This window comes from Astatotilapia calliptera, chromosome 1, assembly GCF_964374335.1.
Source record: "Astatotilapia calliptera chromosome 1, fAstCal68.1, whole genome shotgun sequence".
NCBI classification, from domain to species: Eukaryota; Metazoa; Chordata; class Actinopteri; order Cichliformes; family Cichlidae; genus Astatotilapia; species Astatotilapia calliptera.
Genome location: NC_137422.1, coordinates 24,052,292 through 24,067,416, shown reverse-complemented (window position 1 = coordinate 24,067,416; position 15,125 = coordinate 24,052,292). Strand labels below are relative to the sequence as shown.

Here is a 15,125-nt window from a genome sequence, read left to right as displayed (position 1 = left end):
GATGTGCCAAAATTATAGACAGGATGATCATTAAACTGCATCCAGACGGAGTCCCTACAGGTTTAGGATGAGTCACATTTTTCAGGATGCACTGAAAGGGCAGCATACAGTAAACACCTTTGACCTTTAAAGCAGCCTCACATGGGAAAAGTCATGTAAAAGGTTAATTTTCTGCACTATTCAGATGCCAATGAGTCATATAGTAACTGCCCATGATAATATTATAATGCAAATTGACAGCCACGCAGCATTTAAGTATGCTTGCAAAACGTATTTCATGGTTTCTCGAGGTGGGGACAGAAAATCTTAGAGAAATGGAAATTTATACCGAGAGCTGTTGAGGTTGATTTATCATTGGCAGTTGACTGCTGCAGCACAAGCGACTGTGATTTAGGGTCTGGAAGCAGCTAAATTTATGGCAGTACTGGAAACATAGAATCTGCTTTTACAAGCACACTCAGACAAAAATAAATTTAAAAAAAAAAAAAAGAAGAAGAAAAAGCTGCAAACCTAACCAGCAATCTGCCATTTAGTGTGAAAGCTCAAGTAAATGAGAAGCTACACCTTACTCTCCCTTTCCCTTTTTATCAAGAGCTAGTTAAATAAAAATCTGTTTTTTTCCTTACTTCATATGTTGCCTGATTCCAATTTGTCATAATAACTGTTACATAAATCCTTACTTTTTTGCACGTTGGTTTTTCAACAATCACTTTCAGACAGGCTGGCAAAGGTCTGCAAATATTTGCAGTCTAATTTATAAATGCAAATGCAAATTAAATTCATCACAGTCAGTCAATTAATCTGACTCAATGTGCACCAATGAGCACAACTCATCCTAGAGCGCTCTCCTTAGAACAGGGAACTCAACTCATCTGGTCGTCAGCTGCTTGTATTCTGGGTATATTGCTATGAAAAGTACGGTTGGTTCTATTTTAAGCCTATAAGGTTATGGCTGGACTCTGAATGCAAGTAGTTAATATGAATTTCTGTCTATGCAGACAAAAGCAGATTTGCAATCTCACTAATTTATCACAGCAAATCACAAACAGACTGCATGCAAGTTCCAGTTCGTCTCCATTCAACTACTAACTGAAGACCGACACAATCTTATTGCAGTTTTATCATCGTTTTGATGCATCAAGATTGACCACTTAGTCAGTTGCCATCTGTAAAGCAAAGACGTGATCTAAGCAACAATCCTAAAGGCATTGAGACTGCACATTTATTGCACATGGTTGCAATTATTTGGCCACGCCATGTTTTCAACCACTTATCCCAAGTCTGTCTGTAGCATTAAACCACCTTTGGAAACATTTTGTTCACAATTTAATTGGCTGTCTTTTTAAGTGCGTAAAGTGGGTTACGCAAAAAGTCCTAAAAGTCAACCAATCAACATGTGCATAATCAAAACTATCCCTCCAGCACAGACGTGTTCATTTCAATTCGTTGTGCATAAAGCTTTTGAACAAACACCACATGTGTAAGCCAAACTTGAAGCATTCCCATGCGTTTGGCAAAATCTAGGAAAAACAAAAAGGGATGTTTCCAAATCATAAATCACTTTTTAAAAACTATGCGAGAGCTTTTAACTGATGCCATACAGTTTTTATTTGCAAAAGATTTTGCAGACCTGGTAGTAATTTGCATCAACTTTGGTGTGAAGGAAATGGGCACACATTGATCACATTCAGTGTTCTTACAGTACATTGACACACATTTGCAACAAAGCCTGCCTCATTCAGTCAGGCATGCAGGAGCTTTTCTGTCTGCTCGTGTCACTCAAAGCCTAATTCCCCATCTCACGGCTACAAAAGTAAATGGCCTAATGTTACTGTAATTATGGTTATAATAATTCACTTTGGTCTTTAAATATAATAATTGTGCAGTATTGTTGGACTTAATATAATCATAAAATCATCATAAAATGACAAATGTGTTCCAGCTTTTTTGTGCATGTAAAAAGCCTGCATAGTTACACAGCCCTCCCAAAGAGAAAACATTGCTTCTGAACCACTGGCTGGTTTTTCTTCAGGAATCTACATCAGTCAACTCTTTTAAGTAACTCCAACTCTAAAATATCTCAGTCGTGGTATCTATGGAGCTCAGGACAAGGCAGAGGAGTGTTATTTTGATAGAAAAGTCCTCAAAAATGTGTTTGAGCACTGCGGAGCTATAACTTTGCCTTGATGAACTATGCTGAAATGTTTAAATGGCCAATCAGAAATTGAACCGATTTGAAACAAGGACGAGGTGCGAGTTACTGTGTTTTCATGGTATCATATTCACCATGCTGGCTTTTTTTTTTTCTTTTTTAAAGCCAGTGTTTCCCTGACAGTACACATGTGAACTAGTAACTCAGGTTATTCCTAAAAATGTTAAAACATCATGTTTTGTCTAATGCGGGAGTCTCTCCTTGAGCCAGGTCTACTTACAGTTCAAATTCATACAGCTAAACTCTTGTTTATACTTACTACCTATAATCCTAAAATAACAAACTCACAGGACAGGAGCTAATGGATATAACCACTCAGTCCCATTTGTTCACCCAGTTGACCAATCAGAGCAATTTAAGCTTAGTTAGATTGGGGCCTTTTTTAAAAAAAATTTTTTACAAGCCCTCTTTAAATGAATGTGACACTGTTACAGTTTAGACGGTAGACAAAATTCAAACAGTTTCAGACAAAGACACAGAGATATTCACTGCATCATGATAGCACAAGGCAATCACACGGGACAGCTGTCTGCACAGACAGAAAAATCAGCCTCACCCAGATTTAACTATGTGTGCCTCACATTACTGTAACTCCACAACCATTTTGGGTTACAGAAAAAATTCAAACGGGTTCTGAAAGATGACAATTAAAATCTTACCAAGCGGCCTGTTTGATACTCGGGTGATAAAGGGTTCAAATGGAGCGTCTGTTGAGTGTATTCTGGTGTAATATACGCCGTGTCAGGAAACTGATGTGTTACTGAATATAAAAGCATGTAAAAGTATGCTAGCAGAACACAAAATAAAATTATGAGCCGGTAAATGAGCATAATATGGGCTCAGTAAGCTTGCGGTCATGACTCTGTCAGAGGTAATGAGTGAAAGTAACTGACAGTGAGAAAGATACTGAAACCCTGCCTGCTCACTTATTACAAGACAGTCTTGATAAATACGTCAGCTAAACACCTAAAATGTAAATTGAATAACCTGCCTTGACTGCTGTTCCCAGACGCTCAAACCATCTGCTCTGAGCGTCTCATAGCTCCAGTAAAAGAGAGGAACCTCAAAGCCAGCAAGGGAAGTGACAGGCAGCGCATAATGAAGAGGCGATGTCTGACTGGATTTAGACTGAGACACCAGCAGGAGGAGGAATAAAATGGCTAGGAAGAAATATATAGTTTCAACAGCGAGAGGTACACATGAATTGACAAACTATTATCTTTCTTTTAAGTGTTTTGTCTCAAGTTTGAGTCTCGCGCACACAAAATGACAGGCATTTCAACAGGCGCCCAAAGCCAACATGATGAAGACACGATGTGTCGCTGCGCCAAAGCTTGACAGCTCAGTCTCAAGTCACAAGCATCTCCAAAACCTTTGTTTTGTTATGAGTTACCAATTTAATGTTGATTTCTGTTTTCATTACTCTTAACTTGCCATTTCTGAAAAATGTAGGCTTCTTATCATAGTATTTAACGAATGTTTGAAGTCAAAGAACAAAGCGGCTAGAAATAAACAAGCTGTCTTTGATGGATATTTGGTGCATTCTCTTTTAATGCTGTTATTGCTCTACCCTTCTTTTTCTTTGCTTTTAACATTTACCTCTTCAAACTTTAGCTATTAAAATAGTGTTCATAATTGCATACATGATTACAAATAATTAGAATATTTAGTAATTAGTATAACTGGGGCTGGGGGGTTTTTTGGTCCATAATATGGGTCAAGCTCCAAAAACACTGAAGCATCAATTTGCTCTAATCCAATGAGATAATTTCCTCCAGAGACACATATGACTTAGTTTAATAACTAGGCTGTGTGGGTTTTAGTCAAAGCAATTTAAACAAATAAGTTGTTTTTAGAAAATTGACAGCTGTAACGTGTGCAGACCACAGTGGCCATGGGAGACCAACACAGTGCGTCTCACGAAAACACATGCGAATAAACAAAACAACCAAATTAAGAAAACACAATTCAATCACAAACCACGGTGCTGAAGATACAACATAAGCAAATTCAAGAACGTGCTGCAAGTATCCCAGACTACATGATTCCAGGAGACGCGTGAACCGAGCTGGGACACACTGCAGTTTTTCATTGTTTTGTGACATGTGTCCGAGACTCAATATTAATTAAAACCTAAGCAAACTCACACAGGCTGCTTGTGCTCAGTGTATTCTATTTGTTTGTACTGTGAGAATCTCCTGAAATTGTGTTCTTAAATGCAAACATATCTATAATTTCTGTTGTGTTTATGTACACGTGTTTGTGTGTCTGTTGCAGTGTGTTGCCCCTCTTTGCGTCACCTTAACAGTTTCTTGTGATCAGGGTGCTGAGATAAACGAGCTGCGGTATTAATGAGCCTCCGGTGTACTAACCTTGGCTCGCTGACCATGGTGATGACGCATTTTCGTTGTGGTCCCACATTGGTCCACGTTTTTGCCATGGACACGATACCACCGGCATCAAGTAGACCATATCCGTACGAGTGGCTGACTGTAGAAAGCAAGAGGAAACATTAGCCGACATCCTGGCTCTCCCAGCTGGTGTGCATTTCAACCTCTGTCCAGTTAAATCTGGTTTATGTGATGCACACTAATAATGAGCCTCGCAGGCATCTGCAAACTGCGGAGGGTTGATGAAAACTTGAAAGGAGCTGCTGTACCTTTGCGCCCGACTCCATTGGTTCTCCAGTCATTGGTGAGCAGGTGGGCAGGTTGAGAAGTTCGTACAACCAGATGTTGCATGTCCCTCCAGGTCAGGTTTTTACTAGAACACGTGTACGTGCAAGCACACGCAGACACACACACACAGAAAGAGACAGACAGCACACAAACAGCAACACATATGGTAAGTTTGGCTTAAAATTCAAGTTGAGCCACTGAAACTACATCATCCTATAGTCTTAAGCTGCTGATGGACAGGTGATTGAATTCAGAATACAGCGATTTAGCAGTCACATTCTTCCTTGGCTTGCATAAAATCTTAAGTCGACACGTATTTCAAGTCCTCTTCTGCCCTTTGCGAGACATTTTCCAAAGCATCATTAATCTTTATGCAGGCAAGCAAGTTGGTATTTACCAAACGCAAAAAGGGCTTACATGAAGTCACAACTGGCCTCTCTGTTGTGATTAAATGCGTACAGGCTTTTTAGTCTTACTGTGGATTTGGAGAAAATGAGGCTTTTTAGATAATAACTTTGCTGACTCACTTTGTCATCAAATTCATTCCTAATTGCAGTTTTTTTCCATCACCTCACTCTGTTTTGCCACAAGACTAATTACTCGTTTTCGGCGCTCTTCTGACGTCCATGTTTGTCTCTCCATTAGTGCTGCGTGACTAGATAAGAATGATTAGCGCTCACATCCAAATGGTGTTGTTTGTAAGTGCACAGTTGAAATCTGTGGCAGAGGGGTTAAAAAGTAATTCATAAAATGGGATAATCACGCAGAACTAATGTATAAACATTCAGCACCAGCAGTAAAAGCTTAATTTAATAGAAGAATTTAAAAAATAAAAGTCTAAAAAAATTGGCCTGGAAAAATTCGTGAGATAACAGTGGAGCATTTCTACAAACTACTCTGGCATTCTGAAAACTTCAATATCTGAGTTTGGAAAGAAACTGTTGCAATCTCTAACGAGCTTGTGCCATTTTCCCCCCTCCCCAAAAACAAAAGCCAGCAGATATTAAACGCTAGAATAAGGCTGTACAGCTGAAAAGAATAGCGGGGACTAGTCGGACTCAGAAAAATGATGGCGATAAGCACTTACTTGGCCTCAAGGGCAAGAGCGATGATCCCAGCAGCCAGCGGAGCAGAGGCAGAGGTGCCTGTGTGAGAGTCCGTGCATTTTGATTTGAGATCTGTAGTCACCTAAGCAAGATGAACACAGTGAATTTAAGTATCACAGCATTCCTCCTCCTTTTTCTCACGTTTCCATTTTGTTCTCATAAACTCGTATTTCACTTGGCGTTGCTAGAAGGAAAACAGCTAATGCAATTTTCTAACTGTGCTCCGTCCTCAGTGTCTATTTTCTTCATGTAATTCTACGTAGCTCATCACTTGACAATGAAGGTATTCAAATCTCAGCTGTATTTTATTTTTAAATTCACAAGATATTTCACTCTCTTGTAACCCGATAAATTGGAATTTGTTTCCCTCGAATGAGTAAAAACCTTTATCCTCCATCACTTCTTCACTTATTCTCTCTCCCTAGCAAGGATAAATCATCTAATGGGTAGAGCAGAAAAATAAAACCAGAGAAACCATATAAGCTTATGTTTTGCTTCTTTTGAACAAGTCTTGTTTTTACTGGACTGCTCTAGCAGAGATCATTTCAATGACCCCCAGCACTCTGCTGTAGTTGTACTGGGCAGCTCCCAGGTGAGAATTTTCTGCAGCTACATGAATACAAAGAATTGTGGTGTATTTGTCCTCAGGAAAAAAAAACCATCTGCTGGAAGATAAAGGTTACAAAACACTGCCTGGTGATAAGACCCCAAGTCACCCATTGTATAATTCTGGAGGTAAAATCAATCAGTGCTACTGAATGAAGCTGATACAAAAGCAGCTTGGATCACAAACTGCTGACCAGCGCAGAGCATACAGAAACTGATCTTTTAACAGACTGAGGGAATAATAAATGCACTGCAAGAATGACTTTAATGGTCATTATGCATTCAGGAGCCTTAGGTTCACATATAACTCACTTTAATTTGAAAGCGACAGATGGAATACATGTGATTTAAAGAAAAAGAAAAAAACACAAGTGAAGATATTCCTGTATAACCTCAGAGATCCAGAGCTCTCTTCCCACCTACTCCGGCTCTTTATTCCTGGCTTCATGAATGACAGCACTATTAAATGAGTGCATCACTGAAGCATTAAGGAACCAGCCACACGTCACGGAGATGTCATAATCTGCCCGTCCGGTTGGTCTGTCAGCTAGGGTGCATGCAAGAGAAAGAAACTGTGTGTGTGCACGTGTGAGAGACAAAGAGGGAAACAGCATTTGTGACTAGAGTGTTAAGCAGCAACAGATTGCCAGATGGAGTTTCAGCCAGTCACAATTCATAATCATTTTAATGGCCCAAAACTGAATGAATGGTGAAGAAGTGGAAACAAAAGCATTTGGTAAAGTAAATCCGTTGGGCATCTTTCTTTGCCTTTAGACAACAATTCTGATGGCAAAAGAGCCAAACGGGACAGGCAAAAAAAAAAAAAAAAAAAAAAGGAAACAAAAGCAGCAAAGAATGAAGAAGCTAGCTGTGATTCACACATGGAGGGTACAGAATGAGAATGCTGAAAAAGCTTAATGTACTGTGTTCAGAATTAATTGCAATGAGATTAAAATTTATCTCCAACCATTAAAATGATCAATTTATTAAGTTCTCCAGGCTTCCTGCTTCTCAGATTTTAAACTGTTCCAGATGTTTTAGGTGGTAGTGAGCTGTATTTTTGCAGTGTGTGTTAGTACTTTTTGTGCAACCTTTGCAGCAGACGGCAAAATCTGGAAAGAGCCAACTCACTATCTGCTTCTCGTTTAGATTTCCCGAGCTGTAGGTGGTGGCAAGGGTGGAAGAGCAAGCCTCGCTGTACCAGGGGACATTGCCGTTCTGTGTGGAGCTGCTGATGGACAGCGTGTAGATGCTGTTGGTGTAGCCGTCACAATTGCAGCTGTCCTTCTCCCGTCCTCCATTACCAGAAGCCCACACAAAGATGGAGCCTAAACCACCGCGTCCCTGGAGAACACACAACATAGATTTAAACAAACAGGAAAATAAAAGACAACCACATGTCCTTTCATCCATGTGTACCAAAGACTAACAGTATCCACAGAAGAACAAAATCTCATTCAATCTTTAATAGGAAGCCCAATTATAGTGGGGCAAGTTCACTTCAGAGCTCGCTTCAAAAAGAGTCCCATTAAAACCCAACGTACAGGCCTGGGTGGTCACTCACTAAATTACAAAGAGCCAAATATCGCATGACAGCAATTCAATATGGAAAGGCAGTATACGACAACAGCTCATTGTAATAAATCATCCAACCTCTCAGCCTTTGAAGTGCAATAATTTTCATCTAAGAGCGGCTTTATTGTATTGAGTGGCACTGTCTCTCCCTCTCTGCATTGATCAATTCCAGCCATGCACCACCCACACCACCATCTGACAGTGCTGTCACTGTGGCAATTATCTTAGTAGTCAGTGTCAGCGGTTCCAATCAAGCTTTATGGCACATGCTTTGAATCCTACTGCTCCATAACAAGAGTCTGTGTTAGCGGGATGGATGTGTTTATTCATGGCGAGCAGATGTGAGAGGTTGGGGTGTGATCTGTATACTTACTAATCTGTTAACTTGTTCATTTCACATATCTGACACACACCCAGTGTGTCACATGCATTAAAACAAGTCAACAACAGGGCTGATGACATGACGGTATGCATGGTCGCTTAGTATTCAGATCGCGTCGTTAGATGTTGGCAGAAAAGTTTCTGAAATTACTTTTCTACAAACCCTCTACGTGTATGTGCATATAGATAAGCATGTGTTTGGAAGCTTTTGATTATAAATGCTTGTCATTAAGCAATTTAAAGCTCTGCTAACTTAATGGAATTTAATTGGAATTCTTAAAAACAACCTTGGGAAGGTGGGAAATAAGCACTGAATTCACACTTAAAGAAAGCACAACCTGATTATCTAAAAAAGATGCAAAGATAAAAGACGAACTCAGAGTTTAATAAGTACCCTTCAACTAGACAAAAAGGGGAGGGTGGGGGGTGAGGCATAAACACACAAACAAACATTTGATTTCTGCCAGTGCTGCCGCTTTTCATTTTCTAGGAGTTTTCTTCCTGGGTGGCTTTCAGAGGACATTCCTTTCTATTCATAATTGTCAGGGTCAAAAAACGCTTTGTTCTTCCCGCTTGTGTCCTCTCATGCTTGAACAGTTCAATTACTGACTGCCGAAAGGAAGCGACACACAGGCAGTAAATAATTTCTGCATCACACAAACACACACCTCTGTAACTCCACGCATAAAAGCTTCTTTGGCGAGTTTGGCCGGTCCATCGACAGTTTTGCCGTCGTCCTCCGGACCCCAACTGGCGCTGTAGACGTCAATGTGCTGGGGATTCAGACTGAGAGACTGTGCCTCCACCATGTCAGTCACCTCACCGTCCAGCATTCGCACACCTGCATGTACGTTCACAAATGCAAATGTCAACTACGTCAAAGACGGCATGGCAAAACAGAAATGGATTTATTACTACTTTTACACCATAATTCTTACGATACTGTAAATCAAAGATGCTAATTCAGTTTCACTGCGTGTCACCTTGGAAAATGAGAATTGCTCCAGGAGCCAGAGAATTTACTGACATGCTTAGGTTAACTGAAAATGTGCGTGTCATTTAGCCTTTACAGATACAGAACCATCTGCATAAGGTACGAAGCTGCATCTGGAAGAGTGAATTTGTATAAAATGAAATGGCTGGTAATGGGCAGGTGCAAGGTTATCGATGATTACGCCCTCATGCAATAAAGAGGATGTATGTTTTATCACAAGACGGCTGATCAATATTTCACCAACTCATCTAAACAAGGCATTTTGTAGAGGGTGTAACGCTTAAGCCATCATAAGATCACAACTACATCTGCGGAGTAGAAAAATTATCTCAAAGCTAAAGTGATTTAAAAAAAAAAATAAAAAATAAAAAAAATTTAGAGATTTGGTCGCCCATAAGGAGATTTAGACAGACTTCTTTTCATTACAACCAAATACCAAAAACTAAAGCAGAATTGGGAATCTGTCTCACACACATGCGTTATAAATATTTTAGTAGATTTTTTTTAATGACTAGTTTTTAATTTTGTGTCTGTTAACTGTGATGTTTTTGGTGTTTTTATTTTTTGTTGTTGTTTTGAGTTTTTTTTTTTTTTTTTTTTTTTAACCTATACAGTGTACAGCTTAGTTTGGTTCACCTTGAATCCAACGATAAGCACTCAAACTACCCTGCGGTCATGACAAGCAAGAAAAATATATGCAATAAAATGTGTATTTTACATACATATATACATACATATGAATGAATGCAATGCTAAATTAGTGTAGTTTTTCAATACAACTGAACAATGCAAAGTGCTGATGTTGACGGCAATCTTGCAGAAACCTGTTACTGTCGTCTGTAGCTCTTTGCCATAGTGTCGCAGCATGAAATGACAATGTACTCAGCAAGGTGTAGGCACAGAACACTACCGCTGTAGTGTCTAATTTGCATATTTACACATGAGTTTTCGATACAGCGTTCATGTGTATTTGTAAAGCTCCTGCAGTGGTGTGCTGCATGCTGCCGTTAGTTTTATGTCTACCTGCTGTGATTACGGAGCCCATCACGTAAATCAAACACTATCTCTATTGATTTTCCTTGGTGTTTGAGCTGGTTTGTGGGTGAACTACCTCCTGAAGTGTGAAGCAGACTCCTGTGACTAAAAACTCAGATAAAAAGACGAAAGGAAACAATTTTTCTTCTTCTGTGTCTACATGAAATTAGTGCAGCTGTGAGAGCGTAAATTTGATCAAAGTTGCTCTTATTTCAACACCTAACAGTGGCTAATAGCATCCGTTAAACTAAAGCTTCTTTATAAGGCAAATGATAGCAAGAATATGCTGTGCCAGTGACAAAACACATAATGCAGGATGGCTATGTAGAGTAGGTGTTTGTCCAGTCCAATTATTTTTTTCAGACACTCGTCTCGCAATGAAACAAGTGTTCTTCCACAAGAAAAGTGACAGGGGTGGGGGAATCCAAGGCACTTTAATAACAAACTAATTTGCTGCTCCGATTACAGGTCAGGTTACTTCATGTTGTTATATATGGCTATAAGTAACAAAGCAGCTGCTCTTTGAAATTCTCCAAAAGCTCCAAACTGCTACTAGCGTTTCCATGGCAGCATACATTTTTGTGAGAGGAATGTGTAGGTCGACGAGGAGACTCAAGCATTTCCTCTAGCTGTCCAAAATCCTGAATCACAATCTCCCCAAGATAGAGAGGCTAAGAGCCATACTACAGGTTCAATACAGTTCTAGAGCAGATTCCACATTCCAGCCTCTGAATCTTATTAATTATTTGCATTTCTGTCAATAATCTTTTTAAAGTGTTTAAAAAATAAACGAACAAATAAAACAACTGATTGTAATGTCCAAGTGCCACACATTGGAGGAAACAAAAAGCGGCAGTGAATTATTAGCTCATCCGTCTCACCATCCCCCACAGAGAAACGGGTTTAAAAAAAATAAAAATAAAAAATTGGTGAAGACCCATTAGGTGATAATTGTGTGCAGCTTTGATTAAATTCTGGCCAACACTGTTGGAGGAGTTTCAATTCTTGTGAACTGTGAACAAACCGACACCTCTATGTGCCATATGCTGACCAGCCTGAAGGAACGATGAGCTCATCCTGCAGCGGCTGTGGCCCAAGAGCCTTAATGTTGGTGGTTCAATCCCATCCTGCTCTAGTATGCATGTCAAAGTATCTTAGAACATGATACTGAACCCCAGATGCATCTATCAAAGTGTAATTGTCTGAGTCTATTTACCATAAACCCAAAGAAGTGAAACATTTCAGAGAAGATTTAAAGAGTTTGAGGTGGTGACCCTCCTAATGTTGTCAAAGCTACTGTATCAGCTTCTACTTTTGTCAGAACTGGGACTTTTCTAATTAATTGTGAGGATTATTTGTTTCTTTACCCCAGTTAATCTTAAGAATGCTGAAGTCAGTCAATCAATCTAATTTAAAAACAACCATAAAAGTACCTCACAGGAGAGGATTCTGGCTAAACAATGGGCTTCAGTTCTGCAGGTGATAAGATGGCAGGTGATCTTGTGCAGGGAAAAAAAAAAGAAAAGAAAAGACGACAAAAACAAAAACAAAAAAAACCCAACAACTTTGCACTGCTGCACCGCTACCTACCAGCTTATGCTACTGGAATAATGACAGCATGAACAATAAATGGGTTTCCCTCGCTTGTTTCTGATGTTTGACGAACACATTTCCTTCCATTTCTTTAGAGCTATTGAAGAATCTGCACAATCTGGACTCATGTTACTGTGTTGTAATATGTCAGGCAAATTTTTGGCAAATGTCTGTACCCTGTAATAAGAAAATAAAGTGTTATTCTTTGTGAAAAGTGGATGAATACTTTAAGTTTTTTTTTTCCCTTTAGTCATTTGTGAATGGTGGTTTTGGTTGGACTTTACTGATCGAAAAGAGCCTTAAGTGTAGATAAAGAACACAGTAGTCAAACTTTATAACAGCTGGAAGTAGGCAGAAGGATATTGAGATAAGCAGAGACATAGTGAGCTAGAGCGTGTACTTAGATTAAAAAAAAAAAAAAAGCTCCTACAGCATGTGCAGTCCTTAAAAAAGGACTAAACATCATTAGGTTGCATCCTGGAGTCATCAGACCACCACAACACTGACAAAACAATATGTCTTCTGCACTAAAACAAGCATTAAGCCATTATCCTCATCATCATCATCATCATCATCATCATCAACACAGCACACATGTAGTGGCAATAGCTCCACAGCAACTTCTTTTCAAACCACCCATTTGATGTGGCTGGAATTTTAGCATGTGAGAAAAAAAATGTAATTACACTTTCTTTTTTTTTTTTTTAAAGATGAAATAATTGATATTCAAGATGTACAAATCGAATCTGATATTTGTTATAATGTCAAAAGGCTACTGAAGTTTCTTTTGAAGGATGGGAAGAGAAACGATAAAACTGCTCTCTCCCTCTAGGCAGAAGCAAAACAACCCATCGGGGTGCAAAATCCTTTTTAGAACAAACAAATTAATATTTCAAAATATTTTGCCACGCTCTCCACTTTTGTATATTCTCATAAATGAGCAGGCTCTGACTGCTGCTCCGCATCTTCATCATTTAAAGATAAAACTAACAGTGGTACACAGCACACTCCGACCCCTAAGGCCAAACACCCGCATATGATTATTCATCTGTGAGGAGCTGCACCTTGACACTTTAACTGCTAGCTCACTGAAACCGTTTATTAACAAGGAAACCCATTAGGAGTGCAAAATAAGCATTTAAGAAAAAAAAAAAAAAAAAACACAAGAGAACAAGATGATCACAGGCATTAGCACCGAGACTAGGGTTTTCATTATTAGGAAACTCGTTAATAGGTTAATTAAACGATCAAACAAACATCTAAAATGGTTTAAAATAATAAAAATATGACTTTTTAAGTGATGGAAATATTTATCTTGTGATAAAAGTGAGAAAAGAATCTTTGAGAAGCTGCAACCAGGAAATTGTTTTGTTTTATTTCATAAAAAGAAATAAGAGAAATACTTTAAGAAAATTGTTTTCTATCAACCGATTTGTTTTGGGTCAATCTGCCACATAAATTTTGCATTAGTAGTTTGCCTTGTTGATGAAAATGGAAAATATATCTGTAAAACAAAGAACAACGAGGCAAACCAGAAACAACGAAGTACAAATATGCATTTGGGATTTATTTCATTGGACTTGCTTTCTTAAATTAAAAAAGACAACGAGTGAAGATGAAAGCCAGCAACAGCCTGCATGTGCACAGTGATGGACACAGACACGAGGTGATGGCATTTCTTTGGCTAGAGTGACACAGTCAATTTGTGGTTGCATCACTTGAAAACAGCAGGAGCTGAAATTACAGCAGGGTGCCAACGAGACCCTGCCAAACGTGTAGAACAGCAATCTGACTTCTGGCTGTCTGGGACTTGGCTTAAAAAACAGAAGACAAAAAACCTAAAGCAGGATTTGCTTTTGACCAACTAAAGATTGCAGATTCACATTTATGCTGAATTAGTTAAAACCTTGAGGAGTCCCTTCATTTCTTCTGAGACACCATCAGCACAACAAGGTGCCTGTAAATATTCAGAGTTTGCAATTTATTGCGCTGATGTCTGTCAGCAAAATTACACCACAAAAAGCTTAATTTCAAGCATCTATGTGGAGAGCTGGACTAAGGGGCCAATACAAATCTTACAAATGTAAGGCAGGGCACTGACCTTGGCTAAGGACTGTCACAAAATGTTAAAGAGATAATTTAACTAATAATTTTATGGGTTTGGGGATTGAACAGTTTGCCTGAAGAGAACACCTGAAGTATAAAAGCCATTTTTATTTATGTGTAGCGTGTATACAAACTGTTATGGCTAATGGAGATTCAATAAAAGCTATACGATTGTGTCATTTCAGTGCATTTCAGCACTGCTACTCCATGCAAAACCATTACACTTACAACACACTGGCAATCCACATAACAACTGTGGTGATGTTCAAAGAGATTCAGTGGCATGCTGTGCCTGGGAAATGGGCTGAAAATAACACAGGCACAGCAGAACAAGTATTTCACCTCATTCTGGCAGTCAGAGGAAAAAAAAGGAAGAAAAAAATAAGACCTGAGATGAAACTGAGTTTTGCCTCTGTGAGATTGAATCAATCATCCACACCATACCTCCGATCTTTGCGTTGTAAGCCACACCAACGCCACAGATCCCATTGCTGGCAACTGCTGCCACTTCTCCTGCGCATCGGGTCCCATGCCTTAAAAGAAAGAATGAGAACGTCAGACAAACTGCTTATCCTAATGTTACTTGCCTAATGACAGCATTTTGCTGTATATATAAACACACACACGGCAGGTTGTGCACTTGTCTAACAAAAAGTTACTTGTGAAATACTCAACTTCATCTTTCATTGTGGTTAAGCTGCAGACTGAGACAAAACACACCCACACTCTTTGGCCTTGATTGTTTAAACAATCTGAATTCAACCATTAAAGAAAAAAATGTTTATGACTGAAAACCACTGTGCATTACCATGTCCTTGTAGAAAAAGTAAACCTTAGGA

The 15,125-nt window shown here is 39.1% G+C and overlaps 1 protein-coding gene across 3 annotated transcripts in view; it reads right to left on the bottom strand.

Annotated features, from left to right (window-relative positions):
- The window catches only part of furina (furin (paired basic amino acid cleaving enzyme) a), an 85,452-nt gene that overhangs the window by 8,214 nt on the left and 62,113 nt on the right, over positions 1–15,125 (bottom strand). For all 3 annotated transcript variants that reach the window (XM_026169440.2, XM_026169457.2, XM_026169448.2), the window contains exons 7-12: positions 14,731–14,819; positions 9,227–9,399; positions 7,734–7,946; positions 5,978–6,078; positions 4,872–4,975; positions 4,585–4,702 (exon numbers count right to left, since the gene is read on the bottom strand). In XM_026169440.2, coding sequence (XP_026025225.1) covers positions 4,585–4,702; positions 4,872–4,975; positions 5,978–6,078; positions 7,734–7,946; positions 9,227–9,399; positions 14,731–14,819 — 798 coding nt within the window. The remainder of the gene's footprint in view (positions 1–4,584; positions 4,703–4,871; positions 4,976–5,977; positions 6,079–7,733; positions 7,947–9,226; positions 9,400–14,730; positions 14,820–15,125) is intronic.